This window comes from Nannospalax galili, unplaced genomic scaffold (assembly GCF_000622305.1).
Source record: "Nannospalax galili isolate Female #2095 unplaced genomic scaffold, S.galili_v1.0 scaffold2014, whole genome shotgun sequence".
NCBI classification, from domain to species: domain Eukaryota; kingdom Metazoa; phylum Chordata; class Mammalia; order Rodentia; family Spalacidae; genus Nannospalax; species Nannospalax galili.
The window spans coordinates 12,907-39,221 of record NW_008333785.1 but is presented as its reverse complement, the minus strand read 5'-3'; the positions used below and the strand labels follow the sequence as shown (position 1 = coordinate 39,221).

At 42.4% G+C, this 26,315-nt stretch overlaps 1 protein-coding gene across 1 annotated transcript in view; it reads left to right on the top strand.

Annotated features, from left to right (window-relative positions):
- Nucleotides 1–5,618: 5,618 nt before the first annotated feature.
- LOC103730291 (C-1-tetrahydrofolate synthase, cytoplasmic-like) overlaps nt 5,619–26,315 on the top strand; it is a gene marked incomplete at both ends in the record, with an annotated part of 29,062 nt that continues 8,365 nt past the window's right edge. Inside the window, 7 exons of the mRNA XM_029561286.1 lie at nt 5,619–5,645; nt 10,994–11,053; nt 12,348–12,401; nt 16,859–16,994; nt 17,131–17,232; nt 20,171–20,307; nt 21,410–21,521. Coding sequence (XP_029417146.1) covers nt 5,619–5,645; nt 10,994–11,053; nt 12,348–12,401; nt 16,859–16,994; nt 17,131–17,232; nt 20,171–20,307; nt 21,410–21,521 — 628 coding nt within the window. The remainder of the gene's footprint in view (nt 5,646–10,993; nt 11,054–12,347; nt 12,402–16,858; nt 16,995–17,130; nt 17,233–20,170; nt 20,308–21,409; nt 21,522–26,315) is intronic.

The following is a 26,315-nucleotide window of genomic DNA, read 5'->3' as shown; positions in this document are numbered from 1 at the left end:
TTCTGTCCTTTGTCTTCAGTGATGCCTTGTGGTCATTACTGGAGTAGATTAACAAAGGGCATAAAGTGAAATTCTTCCCTGTAAAAGGTTTTCATGGTGGCATGGAATGTGGAAATGCTGAAGATGAGGAGCAGCACCTTCCAGAAGTATTGTCAAAGTTTTCAATTTACTCACTGTAGGGTTCTGAATGCCATCAGCTAATAAATATTGGTTTTTTTTTGAGGATGGAAACCAGGGCCTCACACATGGTAGGCAAGTACCCCTAGCCCAACTAAGACATTTTGAGTTGACTTGCCCTATATCTAACTCATAGCTCAGCCAGTGTCAATAGGAAAAATATCCAAGTCAACTTAAGGCTTGGGAAATTGACAGGAAGGTCATAATATATATTATACCACTTAATATCCATACAGTAAAGGTATTCAATTTCCAAAGGATGATGCATCCACTTAAGAGATGGGCTTGCAACCTAAGTGTTAACTTCCACTTTCCCTGTTCCTCTAGGCAAATAAGGGAATTTCTGAAGAACCAAGTCACTCAGCTGAAGGAACAGGTACCTGGTTTCACACCTGGCCTGGCAATCTTGCAGATACTATGACAGTTTATTTCTTTAATGCTGTCCTTATCCAGCCTCTCCATAGCACAAGAGGCAACAGCACTTCAGATGTCTCCCTCCTTTTTGGTGGCTCTTGTGAAACCTCATACACAACCTTTGTTCATCTTTGCAGGCTCCTTTCTTTCTGAGCTGGTTTACCCTGCTCTCTGCTCTTCACAAGTGTGGGAGCATAGGTGTCCTTTCTCTAGGCCCTTTAGTCTTTTTTTTCTTTTTCTTTTTTAACAAGGTCTTATATATCCCAAACTGGCATCAAACTTGCTATATAGGCTACGTAGGCAAGGAAGGCCTTAAACTTCTGATCTTCCTGCCTCCACCACCCAAGTGCTGGACATAGGCATGTGCCACCTTACCTGGTTTTATGTGATGCCAGAGATGGAACCCAAGGCTACATGCTTGCTAGGCAAACTCTCTAAAAACTAAGCTAATCACTACCTCTTCTTAGGACTCTCTATACTCTTAAAATTTAAAAACCTCTAGGAACTATTGCTTCATGAAATTAGCCATTAATATTTACTGTATTAGAAATGGAAATTAAGGTTTTTGTTTGTTTGATTTTTAAGTATATTATCTCAGCCAGGCATGGTAACACACGCCTTTAATCCCAGCACTTGAGAGGGGTATCTCTGAGATTGAGGCCAGCTTGGTCTCCCTAGCGAGTTCCAGGCTAGCTGTGGCTAAAGGGAGACCCTGTCTCAAAAAGACCAAATAAATAAATAAAGGATATTATCTCTTTTTAAAAGAGTTTTAAAAATTTTTTAAATATTTGTTATTTTTATTTTATGTGTATGAGTGTATTGCTTGCATGGATGTAAGTGTACCCATGTCGTGCAATGCCCACAGAGGTCAGAAGAAAACATTGGATCCCCTGGAACTGGTATTACAGACAGTTGTTAGCCTCCGTGTGGGTGCAGGGAATCAAAGATGGGTCCTCTGCATGAGCAGCCTGTGTTCTTAATCACTGAGCCATCTCTCCAGCCCCATTTAAGAAAATTTTAATTATGTGTCTGTGTGTGGGTATCTGCACATGTGAATGTATGTGCCCTTGGAGTACAGAACAGGATGTTGGATACCATGGAGCTAGAGTTACAGGCTGTTATCAGTGGACTGACATAGGTTCTGCAAACCAAACTCAGAACCCTCTACAAAAACAGCAAACACTCTAAACCTCTGAGTCAGCTCTCAAGCCCCTCAAATTAAGTTTTGAAAATAATTTATTTCAAAGTGCCAATAGGAAACTCTTGATATGTTAACATGAATATTTATGAAAAAAGAACTTTTGTTTAGTTGGTTGGTTTTGGTTTTTTGAGACAGGGTCTCGCCATTTAACACTTACTGGCCTAGAGCTCATAGAGATCCCCCTGCCCCTGCCTCCTGAGTGCTGGGATTAAAGGCATGTGCTGAAAAAGAACCTTTTCAGGCAGGGTCTTGCTCTGTACTACAGTCTGGTATTGAACTTCAAATCCTCTTGCCTTAGCCTCCCGAGTGCATGCACTATCATGCCCACCTGTTCTGGTTTGTTTCTCCATTGCTGTGACAAAACACTGACCACTAAACTTTGGGAGGAAAGGGTTTATTTGTCTTATATCTCCCGGGTCACAGTTCAACCAGGAGCCCAAGGTAAGAACTCAGGGCAGGAAACTGGAGGCAGGAGCTGGACGACAGGCCATGGAGGAACTCTGCTTACTGGCTTGCTCCCCTGGCCCCTGCTCAGCCTTCTTATGCAGCACAGGCCCACCTGCCCAGGGGTGGCACCACCCACAGTGGGCTGGGCCCTCCCACATCACTCATCAAGAAGATGACCCTCGGACATGGCCACAGGCCAGTCCAATAGAGGCAATTCCCCAATTGAGGCTCCCTCAACCCAGGTATGTCAGGTTGACACTAAGGCTATCCAGTATACCAGTCTAGAACTTTTTGACCATAAATTTTGATGAGGAAACAGTTATTGCATTAAGTTAAAAAAATTTGTTATATGTGTGTGTGTGTGTGTGTGTGTGTGTGTGTGTGTGTGTGTGTGTAGGGAGTTGGAGAACAACTTTTGGGAGTCAGTTCTCTCCTTTCCACAGTCTGGGTCCTGGGGATCAAACTCAGAATAGAATAACTGAATTCCCTTCTGTTTCTGCATTTGGTCTCTTGCTATATGCTATTCTGATTGAAGTGTATGAAGAAAATCTGGCTGGACATGTAGCTCAGTGGTAGAGTACTCACTTAGCATGCAGGAGGCAGAGTTTAATTTGCATCACCAAAAAAAAGGAAGAAGAAGAAAGGAAAATATGGCTTCATACAGATGTGTGGTTGTAAAAGGGAAGACTATTTTTTTTTGAGACAGGGTTGCACTATGCAGTTCTGGTTCACTTGGAACTTGCTGTGTAGACCAGGTTGGCCTCAAACTCAGAGATCTTCCTGCTTCTGCCTCTTGAGCGCTAGGATTAAAGGCATGCACCACGATGCCTGAAAAAGGGAAGATTTAGACTAGTTCTCGAATACACAAACACACACACACACATGCACACACACACACACACGCACATACACACACACACAAACACACACAATATTATGTCATTTACAATGGCAAGTGTATTTCCATTGCAATAGTCATTCATGAATACTTTATCTTTGGAGAATTGCTCTCTATTTGTTATTTGGATTGATGAGTATTATAAAAATAGTTTAGCTCTTACAGCTACTTAAAATTTTTTTTTGTATTTACTTTTTTTTAAAAAACATTTATGTGTATGAGTGTTTCCCTGAATGTATGTAAGTGCACTCATGTAAGCAATGCCCGCAGAGCCCAGAAGGGGATATTAAATACCCTGGAACTGGAATGAAGGGTGGATGTTAGCTGCCATGTGGGTGCTGGGAACCGAACCCAGGTCTTCTGCAAAAGCAGCTAGTACTCTTAACTGCTGAGCCATCTTTCTAGGCCCCAGATGCTTTAAAATATATATATATATATATTATTTGTATTTTAGTGTATGAGTATATTGCCTGCATGTATGTAAGTGCACCTGTATCATGCAGTGCTCTCAGAGGCTAGAAGAAGGTGTTGGGTTGCCCTGGAACTGGAGTTATGGACAGTTGTTAGTCACCAAGAGGGTACTGGGAATCGAACCTGGGTCCTCTGCAAGAGCAGCCAGTGTTCTTAATTGCTGAGCCATCTCTTCAGCCCATATATATATATATATATATTAACATCACTATTTTTATTTGTTTTGATGGTTATTTTTCTCTATCAGAGTCTCACTGTGCTACCTTGAACTTGCAGTAATCCTCCTGACTCTGCCTCCTAAGTGCTGGGATTATATGAATGTATCATTATGCTTGGACATGTACACATTAATGTAGCTCACTATAATCTTTCTCCCTAACACCCCTCCCCTTTAATTTTTTGAGACAAGGTCTTGCTGTGTACCCCAGAATGATCTGGAACCCCTAGACTGGCCTTGAACTCAGGGCAGTCTTCTTGCCTTAATCTCCCAAATGCTGGAATTACAGGCATGAGCCACCATACCTGTTTTCTCTGTCTTTTCCTTTCTTCCCTTATATGACCTGTAGCTTCATCGGGGATACTTTGAAATTTAGGTCGCTCTCTGTCCAGTTTCTTCCCTCATCTACAGATTTATCCAGTAGGGAGTCATGTATTTGCTTAAGTAAATGTACAAATGAGTGTTTGAAGGATTGACTTAGATGGCAGAAACATAGCTTTCATCTTAAACTATTTTTAGAAACACAGTCCTCATCCACCTCGAATGTCTGTCTCTCCACATATATTGTTTAATCCTTAGCTAAGCTTCTGTCCCCCATTTATCAAGAATCTCAGGGTGGGGCTGGAGAGATGGCTCAGTGGTTAAGAGTACTTTGTGCTCTTGCTGAAGAACCGGATTTGATAGCCAGCACCACATGGAAGCTAGCAACAGTCTCTAACTCCAGTTTGAGGGGATCTGATGGCCTCTTCTGACCTCTGTGGGCACTGCATGACATAAGTGCATTTACATGCAGGCGATCACTCATACACATTAAAAAAATTAAATTAAAAGATCTAAAAAATAAAAAAAGACTCTCAGGGTGAATGGTACTTAAATATTGCCTCCTCCTCCTGACCTGTTTATCTGTGACCTTAGCTGAAAAGAAAGGTGCAGAAGGCCAGTGGTTCTGTGCCTAGTATGTCCTGTGCTATTGTTGGTTTTCCTTTTTATTTTTATTTGTCAAATAACTAAGAACCAAATGTATGGTGGTGTATACTTGGTATATTTGAGGACTGGTTATTTCTTGGCTTATTCTTACGAATTGTTTGGTGTGGGAAGCAAGTAAATGTCACAGGCAAGAGATCTGATTCTGGGCTGGGCATGTAGCTCAATAAGGTACTTGCTTGGCCTACATGAGGCCTTGGGTTTTATCCTCAGCACTGCAAAGGGGGTAAAAAGTGAAAGAAAGAAAAAATAAATCTGTTTCTGTAAACTGTTGGTCTAAGATTCAGCCCTGGACCCTGGAAGATCAATGTCAAGTCAAAATGGAGTCAGTCAGACTAAAGTTCAGTGCCACTGAGCTGTTTATCTGACCTGGGAAATCATGCCTAGATAAAACAGCCAAATTTCCCCAAACAGGCCAGTTTCAGTTGTAATCTGAGTCTGAGCAATCAGCTGTTTCTCTTTAGTTCTGACCCCGCCCCACCCTGAAAAGAAAGTAACTTTGAAATGACTCTGCTCTTTTACTTTTTTTCTTCCCTGCTTTCTTTGTTCCTTTTTTATCTACAAAACCAACCTCCTCTGCTCGATTCATTGTAACATGAGTTCTGTTTTAGAAATGAAGTGTTCTTGATTTTAGAATTGCAAATAAAACCAGTTAAGCTCTTTAAATTGATATGATTTCTTCCTTTTTCCTTCTTTGCCTTTGTGTGTGTATGCTGTTTGGTTTTGTTCGACAGGGTCTCATGTATTCCAGACTGGCCTGGAACTCATTATGTAACCAAGGATAACCCTGAATTTGTAATTCTTCTGTTTCTGTCTCCAAAGTACTGGGATTACAGGTATGTGCTATCAAGCCCAGTATAATTTCTTCTTTTAATCAAACCTTTCCTTTTTTCTTGAAACAGGGTCTCACTACCAGGCTGGCCTTGAACTCCCGTTGCCTTCCTCAGTGCTCTGGGATTAAAGGTGTACACCACCATGCCCGACTCCAAATGTCTTCATAGCAATATTTTTTTTCTTTCTCTTTTTAAAATTGACTACCAGTATTGACATAAAATTTGTTAATTACACAAGTGTCTATTTTATAAACAATTTCTACAGCTTATGTCTCTTTGCCAGTATAACAGCAGTAAGAATGTTCTAGTCTTGTTCTTTGGCACCAGAGTCAACAATCTATTATCTATTAACATCTAAGATAAAAGGCTTACCTAAAATGTAATCTCTATCTCAGGCCTTGTATCTTTTCTGTCCTGGAGTATTGCCATCTTCCTATACTTCATGCCAGAGACCTAAGGTCATCTCTAAGATTTCATTCCTAAACCAATGTGGTACATGCCTGTAATCCCAGCACATGGGACAAGGAGTTCAAGACCAGTCTGCTACTGTGTGAGACCTTGTCTCAGAAACAACAAAACAAAAATCTCATTCTCCACAAGGCCATTGTCCTATGGAATCTGCTTCTTTTAAGATCTTCCATCTGGCTGGATGTGGTGGTGCACGCCTTTAGTCCCAGCTCTTGGAGGGCAGAGCCAGGTGGATATCTGTGAGTTTGAGGCCAGCCTGGACTACATAGTGCGTTCCAGGCCATCTTGGGCTACAGGGAGACTCTGTCTCAAAAAGACATACACATGCAGACACACACACACACACACACACACATGCACGTATGCACACACACACACACACACACACAAGGCAGGAAGATGGATATTAGATCAGGTAGATAGATGGTCAATAGTAAATTGCTATTTTTTTTTAGTTTTTTATTTTATGTATATGAGTATATTGTCTGCATGTATGTAAGTGTACTAAGTATACTAGTGTCATGCAGTTCTTGCAGAGGTCAGAAAAGGGCGTTGGAACCCCTGGAACTGGAGTTACAAATGATTGTTAGCCACCATGTGGGTGCTGGAAAAAGGTGCTAAGGACAGCCTGAAGTGACATCGGCTCTTGACTTACATTTTACATTCAGGATGTTCTCCTTAGCCAAGGTCAGCAGTCTGTAGGATCTCGAGTTCACATATTCCTTAGCATTTTCAGGACATCCATGTAGCCGAAGGTGGCAATGCATATTGGTAAATCCAAACTGGACCACATAGTGAGACCCTGTCTGAAGAGCAAACAATGGGCTGGGTGTGGTAGGAGACAGAGGCAGGCCAATCTGTGAGTTCAAGGCCAGCCAGGGCTGTGTGGTGAGATCTAGTCTCAAAAAGCAAACAAGTAAGCAAGAGAAGGGTAGGGAGGTTGGGGTGTGCCTGAAAGGAGATGGGGGGAGGGGGAGATATGATCAAAGTACATTGTATGAAATTCTCAAAGAATCAATAGTTTATTTAAAAAAAGATAATCATGATATATTGGCCCAAGGATATATTTGTTGAATATTTTTTCTTCTTATTTAACATTGTGTCTTTTTTTTCTTCTTGTACATTAAACCATGAATTCATATGGAATGGGCTCCAGCAGCTCAGGTTCTTTCCATTAGTTCTCACAAAGTGTTTTTCTGGGTGGGGCAGGCTAGCGGTTCAGTTGAACCCAGATTCCTTTCTCTTTGGCTTCCTTTTTCTCTGGTCATTTTCCTTCAGCCATTTCAGAAAGCTGTCTCAGCTCTTAGGGTACTTAATATGCTCAATCCACACACTAATTCTCTTGGCAAGAATGTTGGCCTTAACTTGCTTGGTTACAACAAGGCCAAACAACCTGCTGAGTAGCACTTAGACTCTTCCAGTTTTGCCATTGTCAATGCTGGACTCCAGCAGCACTTCAAGGGAATAAGAGATAGTTTATTCTGGAACCAATATGAGTGACCATGGTCCAGGAACACATTCAGATTGCCCCAAATTCCATGTTCCAGCATGCTAACGGTTACATTATGTTTTTGTAGTAACAGAACAAAGAAAAGTCATATATCAAGATACTTTCAAATACATTGGTGGATACATTCAGTAGGTAGGTGATAGCAAAGTGGGGGGGCTCTATAGGTCTCAGATGCTATCTGATGACATGCTTAGCTTTTTGATTGGTGAGACCTAGTGGTCTGCTAAATTAATAGCTTTATTAGTCACAAAAATGTTAATTTAGAAACAGTGGTAAGCAAGATGTGGCTGTTTATGGGGTTAAAGATGGCCCCAGATGATTTGTGAATAGGTTCTGGATCAGTTAATCAGTTGGTCACCCCTGTAAGAAATTCAGCTGGAGTTCTTTCTGGGCACTTTCTTTCACACCATGGTAACATTTATGGGGCATTCCTTTTTGAACAGTACCCATTCCCTTAGTGTCTATAATATCATCTTTGTAGATTCGCATATATGTGGCCAAAGGGACAACTCCCTGTTTTCTAAAAGATCTAGAGAACTTATAGTGGGTGCCTCTCTTTTCCTTGTGTTTGTCATATTGGTGAGTTTCCAGAAGATGGCTTATCTTTTCCTTTTCTTTTCTCTTTTTCTTTCTTTCTTTCTTTCTTTCTTTCTTTCTTTCTTTCTTTCTTTCTTTCTTTCTTTCTTTCTTTCTTTCTTTCTCTTTTTGATACAGGGCCTCATATAGCACAAGCTGACTTTGATCTTTGAACTTGCTATGCAGTCAAAGCTGGCCTTGAACTCCTGATCAAAAGGTGCTCCACTAAGACCAGTCCTCTTTTATTTCTTTCTAGACATGTACATGTAACTTCTCAGATAACTGAGTATTTATAGGAAATCAAGGCTTGAATTTTCATAAAAGATACAAATGAAGTTGTGCTTCTATTCCTTACCATTTAAAATGTTAATTAGCAATAATATAACAGCTAATATTTGCTTCCCATCAGGAATTATTCTGTGTTCTATGTATGGTACGCTCACTCTTTCTTACAAAATGCATTGTTTTATGATAAAAAGAGTAAATTAGACTGCCAGTCAAGAATTTAGTGTTCTTCAAACATTCTTGCATCTAGTCTATCATTGATTATATAACCATTTTCTCTTTCCTTCAAACTGGTTGTGTTCCCAAAACAGAAAAATTAATGAGTTGACCAGTATCAAGATATTGTATGATGTAAAAATAGGGATTTATATAGTGCATGTCCAAGTGCTGCTGAGCTGCAAAGGGTTCAAAAAGTAGCAAGCAGGTTAGAGAAATGGCTCAGTGGTTAAGAGCACTTGCTGCTCTTCCAGAGGACCTGGGTTTGGTTTCCAGCACTCGAACAGTGGTTAGCAGCCATCTATAACTCCAGTTACAAGGGATATGATGTCCTCTTCTGGCCTCCACAAGCATTGTATGACATGATTGCACTTACATACGTGCACACCAAATATTGCATTTATGGGTATATTTACATGGAGACAAAACACATAAAATAAAATAAATCTAAAAAAGCATTTTTTAAAGCAGCAGCAGTAGCAGCTGTGACGGGATATGTGGCCCCCCAATCTAAAATTCACCAACTGGTGTTGCAGTATATGTCTTTAACCCCAGAATTTGGGAGGCAGAGGCAGACACGTCTCTGTGAGTTTGAAGTCAGCCAGAACTGCATAGTGAGACCCTGTCTCACAAAACAGCAGCAACAACCTAAAAACCTGAAAAACCTAAAAATATGTTGTCTGGCCCTTTAGAAAAAGAGTTAGCTAAAAAGCAGGGCCAGCATTTACAATCCTATCACCTGGGAGGCAGAGACAGGGGGATTGGGGCAAGCCTTACCTACAGAGGGTATTCAAAGCCAGTTTAGGCTACATGAAAACCAGGCTTGTCTTGAACTCATGGTAGTCCCCCTCCTGCCTCAACTTGTGTTGAAATTATAAATGTGTGCTACCACATCTGACTTGCTTGTGTTTTTTATGTGATATAATACACAACTAGTTTGAACAAAAGGGATTAGCATTCCAGATGCTTAAGTAACATTCTTGATAAATCATAACGGGATTAAGATGCGTTCTGAGAAACCAGTCTACCACCCACCCATTTGACTGCCAGTCAAGAATTTAATGTTCTTTAAACATTCTTACATCTAGTCTATCATTGATTATATAATCATTTTCTCTATCAAATGTTAGAGCTGGGGATGTAGCTCAGGCTCTGCACCTACCTAGCATCTAGCATGGAGGAGGCCCTGGTTTGATTCCAGCACTGAAAAGTAGCAAAACAAAACCCCAAGACTCAAATTCCCCTTCAAAGGACTCTTCTGGTCCCTTTGAATTTTAAAGTAGTCCACAAAGCAGAGAAGTACATGAATGAGGGACAGCCCAAGCTGGGATTCAGGCCATGCCTGAGATTTGAGGACAATAGGGGACTGGCTCCACAGGAAGGAAAGGTCTGGAAATGTTGTCTACCTGGGCCCTGTTCAGACGATTGAGACTTCAGTTAACTACCACTTCGCCCTCAGCAATTTTGGAAGTAGCAAAACTTACTGTGGAGAGATGTTGACCACTGGAACATGGAAAAATATTTTTGAGATAAATTTTTGACAGATAACTGGTTATAATAAAGGCTGCAAGGATGTTGATGATTAAAGAAATGGAGAGATAGTGTAGTGGGGTTGTGATTTAAAAGGTCTGACTGCCCCGTGGTGTGTACTGGTTTGTCCTCTCCCCTGGGTGTCTGTTTTATATAAGCTTTTCAGAGGCTGAGTGTGAGAGCTTTCCACTGCCCTGTAGGTAAGGGAGGGGTGGCACATGCCCTCGGATATTCCTACCTCTCTGATGTCTTCTTGTCTGATAAATTTCTCATCCCATCTTGCCCTATTCTAAGCATGTCGGCAGAAATTCCACACTTGTGGTAGGCCTGTCGCGCTCTTGCTTGGTTTCCAGTACAGATACAGCACAGTAGCAACTGTACTTTTTTTTGAGGTAGGGTATCATTATTGCTGCCCAAACTGGCTGTTAGCTAATGGACTTCAGCAATCCTCCTGTCTCAGCCTCCTGAGTAACTGAAGCTGCAGGTGCATGCTACCGCATCCAGCTTAATTTTATCTTTCTTTCGGCCTTGTCAGTGAGAATTGGGCAAGCCCTGTTTTAGGGTACAGAGGTAATGCCACTTGTGTTCATTCACCAACCCCACTCCACAGCCTTCCTTGTAGACGCCTTTGTTTTCAGTAAAAGTTTTCTGCAGCAAAAGTGGCACAGCTCAAGCGTTTATTTTATCCAAACTAAAGTTGTAGAAGTTTTTTCTGTAGGCTTTGCCTTTCCCTGATGGTCTGATTTGCATCTACTTATTATTCCAGGTTGGCAACAGAGATGATTCCAATCCTTATATAAATGTGAAGCTGAAGGCTGCTGAAGAGGTAAAGCCCAGAACAGGGGTACTGTTACCATCTCCCACAATGCCCTAGGTTTTGTGGGTAACCCCTTACCCCCTGTGTCCCTCCCCACAAAACTTTTCCTGGTACCAGCAGACCCTCTGATAGGGAAAAATTGTATTCTTGTAACTAACTGTATTCTTATGTCCTTATAAGCTTAGGCCATTTGAAGCTTCCTCTTGTTCTGGTTACTGGGTAGATATCTTGAAAATGCAACCCTGTAATGTTTTATAACTCAGTGATGTTTTATTTCTCTGTAATATTTTAAAGCTCTGTGATGCCTTTCACTTGCCATGTCTAACTACTGATACAGATGTGAAACTAAGAAAATGGAAAATTTGCCAAATGGTTTAATGAGGCACCTAGTCCAATTATTATAAGAAAAGTATAGATCAAACATGTCAGGTATCTAAACTTTGCCAGTGATACCTGTTTTTGTAAACTGCAATGAATAACTGATTCCTAGCCCCGTTAGCCTGACCTAGCTATAGATCAAAAGGCAGCAGATGTCCTGACCCATGCCTACTTTATAAGTTATGTTTGTCAAGTGAGCTCAGGAAGGAATTTTCTTGAGATCATGTGGCACATCAAAGTAAGGAGGCAGCTGGGCATGGTGGTGTATGCCTTTAATCCCAGTATTTGGGATGCAGAGGCAGGCAGATCTGAGTTCAAGGCCAGCCTGGTCTACATAGTGAGTTCCTGGCCAGCTGGAGCTACAGGGAGACCCTGTCTCAAAAAGACCGAAAAAAAAAAAAAAAAAAAAAAAACAACAAAGGAGCCATATGGCCCAGGTGCCAGCCATAAAATGTTGACATAAGAAGATCTATCTAAGCCCTATCTGTACTTCTGTTCAAGGCCCAGAAAATCTTGACACCCTTGTTTCTAATTCTGGGACCTCGTGTATGAGAAAGAATAAATGAATTTTCCAATTCTCTCCTGGGTGAATGCTTGATCTCCTAGCTGTTCGAAGAATTTTCTCTACCACCTCATTTACATGTTTGGCAGGTCAGAATTGGGTGACCTGTCATGACTAGCCCACCCCTACATGTTTGCTCATTGATAGTTTTCTATCCAGAGAGCAAGGGTCGTAGACATGGAATTGCCTTGAGTGCAGTGGGGACAGGTGAATGCAATGATTAGAGAGGTGGACTGATTCTTGTGAGCACACAAGGTGAAATGACACCTGACACCCCTTTGTTTTAGTGACCTCCTTCAAAGAAACAGGCCCATGTCTCAGGGTCTCTTGTCATTCACCTGTTTCTTATGTTCATTTCTGCAGATTGGGATCAAAGCCACTCACATTAAATTACCAAGATCATGCACAGAGTCTGAGGTGAGCGTTTATGAATGGATTGTGGAGAGGGTGGCTTGAAGGCCTTCCTGTCTGCTTTGTGCATTAGTGGAGCTTTAGGGGTTGAGATACATGTTGCAGGTAATTGTTTCTTTATAGCCTCCACCTCCAGAAGGTCCTCAGATATACCACAGTGGTGATGTCATTAGGTGTGGACATTTTCTTCTCAAAGACTGCTTATAGCTGCCCTTCCCTCCAAATCACTTTTTTGCCTGTTCTGAGGATTGAACCCAGGACCTCTCATGTTAGGCAAGTGCTCTACCAATGAGCTGCAACCCCTGCCCTTTTATTATTTTGAGAGAAGATTTCACCAAATAGCCCATGCTGGCCTTGAACCCATTTGATAGCCCAGGCAGGCCTTGAATTTGTAATCCTCCAGTCCCCACCTGCTGAGTAGCTGGGATTACAGGCCTGCATCACCAGACCAGCTGAGATTCCTTGGTTAAAACTGATTTTAAGCCAGGCATAATGGTGCATGCCTTTAATTCCAGCACTTGAGAGGCAGAGCCAGGCAGATCTGGAACTCTGTGAGTTCCAGGCCAGCTGGGGCTACAGGGAGACCAAAAAAAGGAGCAAAAACAAAAAAATGATTTTTAATCTGTAGTTAACTTCAGTTTAAAAGCCAGACATGTATTCTGTTTATGTTATGTGATGCTTGAGGATTGGCAGAAGCTCAGTGGTGGAACCCTTAATATGAGTTCCTATCTCCAAGCCATAGTACAGAGGGGCCGAAAAGAAAAGCAAAAGGCAGAACAAATCAGTGGGGATTAAGGTCAGGATTACAGTTGCTTGTAGGTAGGGAGATTAGCTATAGTGGGACAGGAAGGAATAGGAACTTTCTAGGTTAGAAGTATTCTGTGTCCCATACAGAGGCCCCTGGACCCATGAGGCTACTTATATTTAGAAGGAAATAGATAAAAAAAGAATTCAGTTTCTTTGTTGCACTGGGCATGTTTCAAGTAGACAGTGATTGGCATTCTGTTGCAAGGTACAAATGGCAGTACATGTGATTGTTATGGAGTTCAAGATCACTGGGAAAAGACCGCTCAGATTCAAAAAGTTCTGAATCAGCCAATTTATTTAGCTTGCCAGTGACTGCACTCTCTGAGTCAATTTAGAGAATGTAGCACTTGCTCAGAGGAAAGTAAAGGTGAAGTCTATACCCTGACTGGTTAGTACAAGATTAACTCAAAAAAAAGCTGTCACATGTTCTTGTAGGTGGGCAAGCAAGCAAACATTTACAGAAGCCAGATAAGCAAGTTATCACAAAAGCAGATAAGTCTCAGTTGCAGCCTCCCAGGATTATGTGGGTGTGTTCTTCTGGGGTCAGCTCTTCTGGAACTGCTGGGCAAGGGTAGGTTCTGGGATGGCTCACCAAGCTGGTGGTTCTTACACAAAATGGAGGAGCTTAGGCTATCACATTATGAGAAAGGGTTACAGGACATTGCTGTTCATCAGATTTGCTTTTTCCTTCCTTTTTATTTTTATTCTTTCCTTTTAAATTTTTCTTTGGAATTTTTATTTTTTACTTTATGTGTATGAATGTATTGCCTGTGTACATGTAAATGCACTATGTGCATATGGTGCCCATGGAGGCCAGAAGAGGGCGGTGGATCTCCTGGCTGGAGTTATAAATGGTTGTTAGCTGCCGTGTGGGTGCAGGGAATCTGAATCCATGTCCTCTGCAAGAGCAACCAGTGCTCTTATCCACTGAGCCATCTCTCCAGCCCTGCCTTCCTTTTTGAAAAAAATTTTACTTTTGTTGTGGCACAAAGAAAAAGAGAAAGTTCCAGAAAACACCTCAGGAGGATTAGAATGGACATTTCTTGGGGGGAGGGGCATGCTCTAAGGTTACTTTCCCAACCCATATAAACCCCAATAAAAGATCTGCAAAAAATGAGGCAGGCCAATCTCTGTTAGTTCCAGGCCAGCCTGGTCTACATACATAGTGAGTTCCAGGCCAGCTGGGGCTACAGGAAGACACTGACTCAAAAAGACACAAAAAATTTACCTTTATTTCCAAGTTTTGTTCATGAACTCATACAAGATATTCCAGATACATGTGTTTTTAATCCTTACCTCCCTCATCCTCTTCATCCTGATTGACTTGGAAAGAATATAATCCATCCCTCTTGTATGCTGTCGACACTGTGTATAGCCAGTCATGCAGATTTTTGTCGACAATACGTTTTGTGAGAGGTTTCAAGTACCTTTTGGGAAGGAAGGTACAGCTCCTGCAGTTTCTCCTCGGTGGTTTTTGTCCCCACTGAGATGGCCAGCTTTCCCATTTACTCTAGTTTTCTGGGGGAAACTGCTTGACATGGGCAGCATCTACAATTCCATCTTCTACAGTGGGACTTCCTAAATATTGTCTACTTGTTATGCCTTTTCACCTGAGAAATTTTCACACAGCCCTGGAATTAAAGGAATATAAAATCGATACATAAAACATTTATTGATTTAAAAAAATCAAAGAAACTTATTTTAAAACAATTCTTTGGTATGCATACAGTTTTACCATTTATTAAAGGCAAGCAAATTTGCATGTTAATGAGATAGATGTGCCTGTTTATTTTTATTTATTTATTTATTTTTGGTCTTTTTTGTTGTTGTTGTTGTTTTTTGTCTTTTTGAGACAGGGTCTCCCTGCAGCCCGAGTTGTACTAGAACTCACTATGTAGACCAGGCTGACCTTGAACTCACAGAGATCCACCTGCCTCTGCCTCCCAAGTGCTGGGACTACAGGCATGCACCACCACTCCTGGTTTTAGTTTTGGTCTTTTTTAAGACAGGGTTTCCCTGTAGCCTCAGCTGGCCTAGAACTTACTCTGTAGACCAGGCTGGCCTCAAACTCATGGAGATCTGCCTGCCTCTGCCTCCCTAGTGCTAGGACTAAAGGCATGTATTACCATACTTGGTGTGTCTGTTTATTTTTATGTAAAGAATTCAGTCTTGGCTGGATAGTTGATGCTATAATCATAGAGCATCTTCAACATTTTCAGTTGATTGTTTAATAAACTTTTAAGGGGTTGGAGCAAAGGCTCAGCAGTTAAGAGCACTGACTGTTCTTGTAAAGGACCCCAGTTCAGATTCTCAGCACCCACATAGCAGCTAAGAACCATCTGTAACTTCAGCCAGGGGATCCATTGCTTTCTTCTGGCCTCCATGGGCATCGTGTGCACATGGTACACTTACATGTATGCAGGCAAGACACTCATACACATAAAATAAAAATAATAAAATATTTAAATTTTTGAAAAACACACCTATTTGCCCTATTTTCATTAATATTTTTAGATAGGTCTCATTTTGCAGCCCAGGCTGACCTCAAATCTGTAATCTTCCTGCATTAGCCTCCTGAATATGAGGATTGCAAGTGTGTCCCACCACATACTGCTAAATAGAACCTGTTTCTGTTTTTTTCTCCCTTTCACCACAGCTCTTTCACAGGTGCCATGGTGGCAACAGAGACCAAAAGGGTTGTTCCGTTTCTTGATTTGGAGTTTGTAACATGGGCTTGTTAAAGTAATAAATTATTGCTTGCTGTTAAAATAATAAGCAATTGATTCTCTTAGGTCTTTTTTGGATAGAATCTTAGCATACACCTGTTAGATTATGTTAGTCACTTTTCTATTCCTGTGACAAGATGTCAAACTAAAGCGATCAGCTTGTAAGAAGGAAATCAATTACTTTTTTTATATTTATTATTTTTATTTTATGTGTATGAGGGTATTATCTGCATGCATGTAAATGCACCTGTGTTGTATATTGCCTGTGGTCAGAAGAGGGTATTGGATCCCTTGGAATTATGGACACCGTCATTAGCTGTCCTGTGGGTGCTTCAAATCAAACCTGGGGCCTCTACAAGAGTTTCCAGTGCTCTTAACCATTGATCCATCTCTCTATCCCCAGGAAATCGAATTATAAGGAAGACAGATTCATTTGGGTTCACAATTTCAGAAGTTTCCACCCATAGTTGCTTACTTGGCTCTTTCCCTTTGAACCTGTGACAGCACAAGTGTGTGTGATGGAGGAGGTCTGCTCAGGCTTATGGCAGCTACAAAGGAGAGGCAGGGGGAGAGCTAGGGTGATGGTGAGAAAGAGACTGGCATCCCAGTACCTGCTTCTAAGATGCTCTCCCAGTGACCCAGCTTCCTTCCACAAGGCCCTACCTCCCTAAGGTTCCCCACCTTCCCAATACTGCCACAGGCTAGGTACTAAGCCTTCAACATGTAAGCTTTGGGGGACATCCCAGGTCCAAATTATGGTAAGACTTTGTCAAAATAGAGCTGCACTCAAGATTCAAGGTGGGAGGTACATTGAGAAGGTGACAGTTAACCTCTTAGGGGAAATGGAACAACTTGGGTTGTGCCTTAGAGAAGAGTTTCTCCCCCTTTCAGTGTCTCTGATGTACAAATTATATGTGGCATTACTTTTAGGTGTTAAAGTATGTCACCTCCTTGAATGAAGACTCCACTGTCCACGGATTCATAGTGCAGCTACCTTTAGATTCAGAGAATCTGATTAATACTGAGGCAGCCATCAATGCTATTGCTCCTGAAAAGGATGTGGATGGATGAGTTACATGATAGGGTTGCTGGATTTCATTTAGATTACATTTCTGTTTTGGAAACATACCATCTTTGTTTCTAAAGAATAGAGACTTAACTGCATTTATTTCCTCTTTTCTTTGATTTCTTGCATTGTTTTAGATTGACTAGTGTCAGCACTGGAAAACTTGCCAGAGGTGATCTCAATGAATGCTTCATTCCTTGTACACCTAAAGGATGCTTGGAACTCATAAAAAAGACAAGTAAAAATGAGCAAACCAAGCAATAGGAAGGCACTGTTTTCTAGAGACTGTCTTGATGTGTGGAGATAACAGAGGAAGTAAACAGTGAGACATAAGGAAATGGACTTGATTGGCAAAAGTGACCATCTACTAGACGCTTTACCTAAATTCTCAGTTTTCTCCTCAGCCCTATGGAGAACAAGTGCTGTTCTTCATCAACAGGCTCAAAGCCAGTGGAGCTCTAGAAGCACCTGTAATCCCAGTCCTTGGAGGCAGAGGCAGGAAGATCATGAGTTTGAGGCCATACTGGGCTATATAATGAGAATCTGTCTCAAAGCCAAGGGCTAGGGTTCAGTCCTCAGCACTAAAAACAAAAATAAACAAAAGGCTCAGAGATAAGTGTTTCGTCCAATAGACAACAGAACCAAGATTTGAACTCAGGATTATGTGAGTGCAAAACAGTTTATTTTTGTGAAAAAAAGAAATTCCTACATGGCAGTAAGGATTCAGAGAATATGAAGTAAATGAAGTGGAAAGTCCCTGTCCCTGGAACCAGCACCAATTCCCCACCATGGTTCCAACACTAGACAGATGGCTGGAATGGATATTGTGAACAGTCGCCCCGTGTTATTTCATTGCATAGCTTGTACCTCAGTATTTTAGTTTTGTTATGAATACTTTTAGCAGAGTTTATTTTTTGCAAGGAAATGGGTTCTGTCTGAAAGAAGTAGGTCAGAAGTTTCAAGTGGGAAGTTAGGCCAGCCTTGTAATGAAAGTCATATCTGTGGTTGGCTAGTTAAGGTCAACCATAAGTCTTGGCACTGCTATGACAGTCAGTCTTACAATTTAAAGTCTAGCATGTTTAACCAACAATCTATTCCAAGTTGATAAAAGCAAATCCCATGAATGACTAAGAAGCTACTGGCTTCTTAATTCCTTGTACTAGTGAAACTATTGTTGCCTTAAGGTAGCCAGAAAGTCTCTACTGAATCCTAAATGATACAGTAAGGTGTGGCTGATTCATTGATTCATTGATCAATCTGCAGTGCTGGGAATATAACCAGGGACTCCAACCCACTAGTCAATTGTTCTACCATTGAGCCAGATCTCTGATCCCAACCAGTATACTTTTTTAATGCTTCAAACTTTGAGATTTTACTTCTGGTCTAGATAATTATGGTGCTAACATTATATAAGAGGTAATCTTTTTCTAATAAAATTGGTAAATTTTAAAAGATTTTTAAATTTTTAAAAAATATTTATTATAGCTAGGCATGGTGGCACCCACCTTTAATCCCAGCACTTTGGAGGCAGAGGCAGGTGTATCTCTGTGAGTTCAAGGCCAGCCTGGTCTACATAGTGAGTTCCAGGAGGATAGCTGGAGCTACAGGGAGACCCTGTCTCAAAAAGACCAAAAAAATTTATTATTATTATGTATGTGAGTGTATTGCCTGCATGTATGTAAGTGCACCCATGGTGTGCAGTGCCTGCAGAGGTCAGAAGAAGGCGCCATTGGATGCCCTGGAACTGGAGTTACTGATGGTTGTTAGCCACCATGTGGGTGCTGGGAACCAAACTTGGGTCCTCTGCAAGAGCAGCCAATGCTCTTAACCACTGAGTCATCTCTCCAGCCCCTATTTTTTAATTTATGTGTACATGTATCTGTCTGAGTGTATGTCAAGTATGTGTGGGTGCCCACCAAGGCCAGAAAAGGGCGTCAGATCCCATGGAGTTGGAGTTACAGGCAGTTGTGAGCCAGCTCATGTGGGTGCTGAGAACCAAACTTGAGTCCTGCAAGAGCAACAAGTCTTTTAACCCCTGAGCTATTGTTCCAGCTTCAGTAAAGTTTATTTTTATATTAGAAACATAATCTAAAACCTAAGCTGTCTCACACAGGGTTTCATAGCTTTCATCCTTGATGTGGTGGAAGCCCATGGTCTCTAGACCTCTCAGCTTTTTTGTGTGGGCAGCTTATTTTTAGGCCCCCTCTTGCTGGCCCCAGGCAGCACCGCCCTCTCTCCATTCTCATGCCAAATAGTCATGGAAGTGGAACTTTGGCCTGGAGGTGAGGGACAGCACTTGTCTGGTTGTGGGTACTTGCCCTTGTTATCCCTGGGGCAGTGGGAGTCAGTTCTGAAAAGAAGATTGCTAGGTGGGGAATGATGCATGCCTGTAATCCCTGTTACTTGGGAGGGTAAGGCAGAAGGACTATAAATTCAGGGTCTGTCTGGGCCATAGAGAATGTTACAGGTCAGTCTGGGCAATTTAATGTCTCAAAATAAAAACAAATCTCAGGGTATAGCTCAGTGGTAGAGCCCTTGCATAGCATGCATGATGCCCTGGGTTCGAGTCCTCAACACTGAAAAAACAGATGTTGATACGGTGGCAGGGGAATGGGTGCTGAGTCAGCAAAAAAGCTTTCCAGTACAGTTAAACTTCCCCTTTATCACTTCCCTGCAAATAGCCCTGGGGTAGGCCCTAAGCCAGATGCGAAGTTTGGATGAGAAACTGCATGAATAAAACCTTACCAAAGTTGGAAAGCTTTACTGATGCTAATCTAATTTCTTCTTTTTTCTCTCCACCCTGTTCCATACCCCATAGTTTTTATGACTATTTTGCCCATGTAATTTAATCTGATAACTACTTCCATATGGCTGTTAGCGGTGTGTCAGGGTTTCTTTTTTGAGTGTAGGATTTCTTCCCACTCCTTTATGACTCAGTGAGTGCATCTTGGCCTAAGCTGCTCTCCAAGCCCCACTGCAAGAAGGATAGTATACAAATCGCAATCTGTAGCTGCAGCCCTAAAGCTCGAACACCAAAGAAGGGGTGTTTGGGGGATGGTTTCTGTTTGATGCGAAGACTCTGCTTCTGTCCATTTGCTCTGTTTTCTGTTTGCACAGCATGCAAAGGAAGGCAGCTGCTTTCTCCCAACTCTGATAAATGCTGACTTCTCTTCCAGGGGTGCAGATTGCTGGAATGCACACAGTGGTGGTCGGGCGCAGTAAAATAGTTGGTGCACCAATGCATGACCTGCTTCTGTGGAACAATGCCACAGTGACCACCTGCCACTCCAAGACTGCCAATCTGGACAAGGAGGTAGGCTGTCCAGAGTAGAGTAGGTATCCGGTGCCTGCTTACCCACCCTCATCTCACTTAACCCCAGCAGCAGCCCTGTGTTCCTTGAGTCAGTTTGTAAGAAATTCAAATTACCACCTTGTCCACATTTGTGCAAAGTGTTTTTTGTTTTGTTTTGTTTTGGGTTTTTTGTTTGTTTGTTTTGGTCTTTTTGAGACAGGATCTTCTTGTATCCCCAGCTGGCCTGGAGCTCACTGTATAGACCAGGCTGGCTTCGAACTCACAAAGATCCATCTGCCTCTGCCTCTCGAGTGCTGGGACCCAAGGCGTGTGCCACCTCACCTGGCTATGCAGACTGTTTTGACCATGTACTTTCTACACCAGTGCGTCCCATGGCTGACGGATCGGCAATACAGGCAGCAGGGTTGGCATAGATCTTGCATTTATGGAAGTGTTGGCTTTGGAGGCAAGGGTGCTCCAAAAGAGGGTGTGCAGTTTTTTCTTTGTTCCCTTTTTTCTGGGGCGCATGCTGGGGATCGAACCTGGGGTCTCCCTCATACTAGCAGTCACTTTATCACTGCACTACATCCTCAGCCCTGGCAGCTTGCTCTTGATCCCTGCAGTGGAGTCCAGATACTAAGAATGTTCCCATGACTGTGTCCCTGTTGGCAGTGTAGTCTTTTATGTGGGCAGAGAGCAAGTTAGAGGCCCGGCACCTCCTCTTTTAATCTTCCCAAAACAGCACCTTAGAGACAGTTACAGTGCCTATAGTCAGTAGGAGAGGATGCGGTCTCTGGAGTTACCAGGAACACTGTCCTAAGCCTGTGGCTTCCCATTGTGCCAAAGCCTTCCTCACAGCTTCTCACTGTCTTCCCCATTAGGGGGATAACTAGTGAAAATACCTAGTGAAAGGGGGACTGTGTAAGATTGAGCACAGCATGGGAAGGGCCATCAGAAACAATGTGGTTTGCATTTGAGGCCTTAACCTAATATGCCTCAAAGAGTTGATGACAACCAAGAATTTAATGCTACAGCTCATGAGATTCCATTCTCCTTCTAAATTTGTTTTATTTTATTTGTGTGTATATTTCATTATTTCTGAAATCTGGATCCCTTCCCTTAGGTAAATAAAGGAGACATCCTGGTGGTCGCAACAGGAAAGCCTGAGATGGTGAAAGGGGACTGGATCAAACCTGGGGCTGTCGTCATAGACTGTGGGATTAATTATGTTCCGGGTGAGTGGTGCTGGGGAGACAGAACCTCACATCTCCTTTTATCTTACGTTCTGAGGTTTAGTGAGACTTAACTTGTGGGAGGTACTCACAGTAGGTGAGTGTGGGCTATTCCACCTGGTGGAGAGCTTGTGACTTTCCCTCCTGTGCCATTCAGTTCCCAAGTTGACTGCCCAAAGAGGGGTCAAGAAGGTATTACTGCTAATTAATGAATTAATTAATCAATTAATTTTGAGATGAGGTCTCTCTGTGTAGCCCAGGCTGACCTCTAATGCCAGCCTCCTGAATGCTGGGATTACACATTTGCAGTGTCCCACCTAGCTCCTATTCTACCTTCATATAGCTGTCACCTTTTAATTAATCAAATAATTAGTTAATTAATCTTTGTGTTTATTTATTTGTGAGACAGGATCTCACCTTATAGCTGTGGTTGACCTGGAACTCACTGTGTAGACCAGGCTGGCCTCAAACTCACAAGATCCTTCTGCTTCTGCCTCCTGAGTCGCTGGGATTAAAGAGGTCTGCCACCACACCCAGCTATCACCCTTTATTTTAACAAAAGTGATAGATTTAAATTGTAAACTACAGCAGTTCCTTCTCCATAATTTTTCTTTCCTTGGTCAACTCTGGTCCAGAAATATTAAATGGAAGACTCCCAAACAGTTGATGAGTTTTAAATGGCTTGCCGTCCTGAGTAGCTCAATGAAGTCTTGTGTAGTCCTTCTGTATCTCACTTCCTACCTGAGACAGGAGTCATCCCTTTGCAGTGTCCATGCCAAATATCTGTTGTCTCTTAGTAAAGTTTTGTGAGATTTTGAGAGTGTGGCCAAATTTGGAAGGATTTTTTTGTTTGTTTATTTTTATTGTAACTGCTATATTTCCCCGATTGGTTACCGTTGCCTGAGTTCTCTTGGGGTCTCTTGCTCCAGGTGCTATCAGACAAACCACATAACATATCTTTATGTGAGTTTATTATGATTTATATCATTGGGGGGGAGGGGAGTCACTTACAAAGGAATAACAACCGGTACCCACCTCTGTGCGGCTCAGAACCAGCATTCTCGCTTTTGAGGCCCACCCATAGTCACTGTTAACTTTTGCCCACGCATCTTGGGCCCACAGTCTTGCCCTAGGTCAGTAAATACCCCCTCTGGCATCCATGTGGGTGAGACTCCGTGCCATCTTTCTCTCCACACCTGCCATTTGTGGCTTCCATCCCAAGATGGCGCAGAAAGTCCCTCCCTCCAAGGCTAGCTCTCCACAGTCAATTCTCAGCAGGCCCCAACCCTTGGAGGAACCAGGCCCCTGGGACACAGTTAATAATGTTAATCTCTTACCTATGCTTGATTTGTGAATGAAATTTTATCATAGATACATGTGCATAAGAAAAAACAGTATGCAGAGCCTAGTACTGCCCATGATTTTAGGTTCCAGCTGGAGAGTCTGAGAATGTACTATACAGATGGTGGCTATTGTATAATCATTGCAAAGTGCCCCTAGAGTCCAGAAGAGGTATTCACTCTGTCAAAACGTCTACAAAGGCTTTATAGAGATATTTGAACTGAAGATGCTTGACTCATTGATATGGTAGTTTACAAACTACCTGGCAAGGGCAGCTTAGGCAAGGAGAGTTTATTTTGGCCTACAATTTAGGTCCGTCATTGTAGGAAGGATGTGGAAGTGGGAGTGTGTCATGGGGCTGCTTACATCTTGGCCCATCTGGAAGTGGGGCCGCTATAGCCCTCAGGATGCACTCCCAGGGACCTGTGTCTCAAACAGTACCACCGCTGGGGACTAAGTATTCAATACATGAACACAAGAGGGACAGTTCACATTCAGCCATTATGCCTAGACTTCTCTCTTCTTTCTCCCTCTCCCCTCCCTCTCTTTCTCCCTCCCTCCCTCTTTCCTTCTTTTCCTCCCTCTCCCTTCCTTCTTTCCTTGTTCTTTTGGTTTTGGCCTGGGCCTCCGACTGGCTTTACTTTTATTTTTACTTTTCCTCTTCCCCTCATTTTCTTTCCTCCTTCCCTTACCTCCTCCCTTTTCAGGATCTTTCTACATAGCCTAGGCTGGCTTCAGACTCTCCCACTTTACCTCCCTAGTGCTGAGATTTCAGGCATGTGCTGCCACCACTTGTGGCTTGACCAGAAGTCTTTCTAAGCAAAGAAGATAAATCCATCCTTTCAGTCATGCCCTAAACCCACTTACGGCATCCTCATCCAAGTCACTCCTAATTCTCCTGTTTTGGTTAATGACTTGCTCCACCTTACATGTCTGGATTTTTCCTTCTGACTGTTCTTAGATTGCATCTATTTTGAAACATTAAGAAAATTTTCCTCTCTCCTCCATTCTCAGTGTCGCCTGTGAACATTGCTTTCTCACTGGGAGGATTGCTGCCTGTTCATCCCTGGCTCCCTCCCTGAATCTGATCCCACATAGATGACCATGTGCACTCACCCACCTGCTGTCAAGGAGTGTGTGCTTCCCTCATATCTCTTGCCAATCTTTGCCTCACAGGAGCTTCAGCAACCCTCCCAGCCTTTTATCACCTGCATTGAGTGAATACTTGACTGAAGTTGTTGTGATTGGACCTTTGGACCATGTTCCCCATATATTCCTGGTTTGGCCTTGTCTTTTTACACTGTGTGTGTGTGTGTGTGTGTGTGTGTGTGTGTGTGTGTGATGCACACATATGCGGTGAGCATGTGGAGATCAGAGGACATCTTGTGTGAGTCAGTTCTCTCCTTCATGTGGATTCTGGAGATTGCACTCGGACTGGAAGGTTTGGTGATGAGCCCTTTTGCCCACTGAGCCATCTCCTCTGCAGCTGCCATCTGTCTCATTGTGGATCAGATTGTTTTTTCAAACATAAAATTTCCAAGAACAATACAGGCATGCCCACATGCCTGTATACCTAGTAGACTGATGAAAGGAATGATTACTGAGTAATTATTTCTGTGGATTGAGCATCATGCCAAGCCTTAGGTTTCATGACTGAATATGGATCAATTGTGGACTCCACTTACTGATTTATTATTTACTTATTTATTCATTTTGCAGTGCTGGAAATTAAACCCAGGGCCCTGTACATGCTGGGCAAGTACTTTTCCATTGAGCTACATCAGCAATAACCTTCCTTTGTTTTTGTATTTTTTTTGGTCTTTTTGAGACAGGGTCTCCCTGTAGCCCCAACTGGCCTGGAATTCACTATGTAGACCTTGAACTCACAGAGATCTGCCTGCCTCTGCCTCCTGAGTCCTGAGTGCTGGGATTAAAGGCATGTACCACCATGCCAGGCTCTTTCTGGATTTTAAATTGCTTCTTCAACTTCTCTTGTCTCTAATGTTAGTTCTTCCTAAACCTTGTCTGGTACCCTTTCATACAGGAACCATTACTGTCTTGAATATCCTCTCTCCCTCCACTTCCACACAACTCGGCATTTCGGACATATCAGTGCTTAATGTCCTGCCCCTCCTGGTTCCACAGTCCTCGCAGGCAGTGGTCTCTGCAGTGCCCTGTCAAGCGTCCTGCCTTCTGACACTAGCATTCAGATCTGTCATTGTTGAAGAGAGTTAAAGCAAGGATCATTTTTTGTCTCTTCCTATCTGAAGTTTGAAATGCAGACACTGAGCTGCCAGGAGTGTTAGTCACTGTCAAGTGCTCACCGTTTTTAACCTCCCTCCCACTCTGCCTCGATTTTAAGACAGTAGCACATAATTGATCACTAATTTCTGGTAGTATAATTATCTAATGGGTGAGAAAGAAATTGCTCTCCTACAACTCTTCACTTTGAATACTTGCAATATGACATTCAAGCTCATTCTAGTTAAATCCTTACACCTTCTGGATCATGCATTACTGCTTTGGGCCTTGTTTTTGGATGAGGTGTGAGTGAGATGGAGAAGAACTTGGGCTAGTGATATAGCCTGGTGGTCAGGTGCTTGCCTACCTTGTGCAAGGCCCTGGATTCAACCTTCATCATTTCAGGAAAATTATTATTTTTGAGATGAAAAACCTGGGTCAAGATCTAGAATTCTGTAGATAAGTCTGAAATGTTGATGTAAACATTAATTTCTCATGTAGATAGTAAATTAGTATAGATGGACATCAGTGTTTTCACCAATCCTAGGCATATAGACAAGTAAATATTAAGACTGGCACATGTAGTTCCCCAGAGATGGCAGAATCACTGAATTACAGGTCAGTAGCAGGCTTTAAGACCTAAAGACTATTCTTTAAATATCTTCATCTTAGAAGCACTGTTTTCCGCACCTCGGCCACTTCATGGTTCATATCTTGATTGTTTAAATTGTTTGCTTGAGAATTATAGCTCACTGATAGAACAAGAGCACAGCATGCACAAGGTGCTAAGGTTTATTTTATTAAAAAATAAAAAGCAGGCTGGGATGGTGGCGCATGCTTTTAATCCCAGCACTTGGGAGGCAGAGGCAGGTGGATCTCCATGAGTTCGAGGCCAGCTTGGTCTCCACAGTGAATCCAGGACAGCTAGGGCTACAGGGAGACCCTGTCTCGAAAAGACCTAAAAAATAAAAAAGCATCCACATTATAGCTAATAGCTGACCATAACTCCAGTTCCAGAGGATCCAACGCCCTCTTGTAGCCTTTCTGAGCATTGTATGCACATGGTACACCTACATACATGCAGGGAAAACATACACAGAAGACCAGGGTTCAATTCCCAGCACCCACATGGGGTAGTTCACAACCACCTGTAGCTCTAGCTCCAGGGGATCTGATACCCTCTCCTGGCCTTCATGGACACCTGCATGTATATTA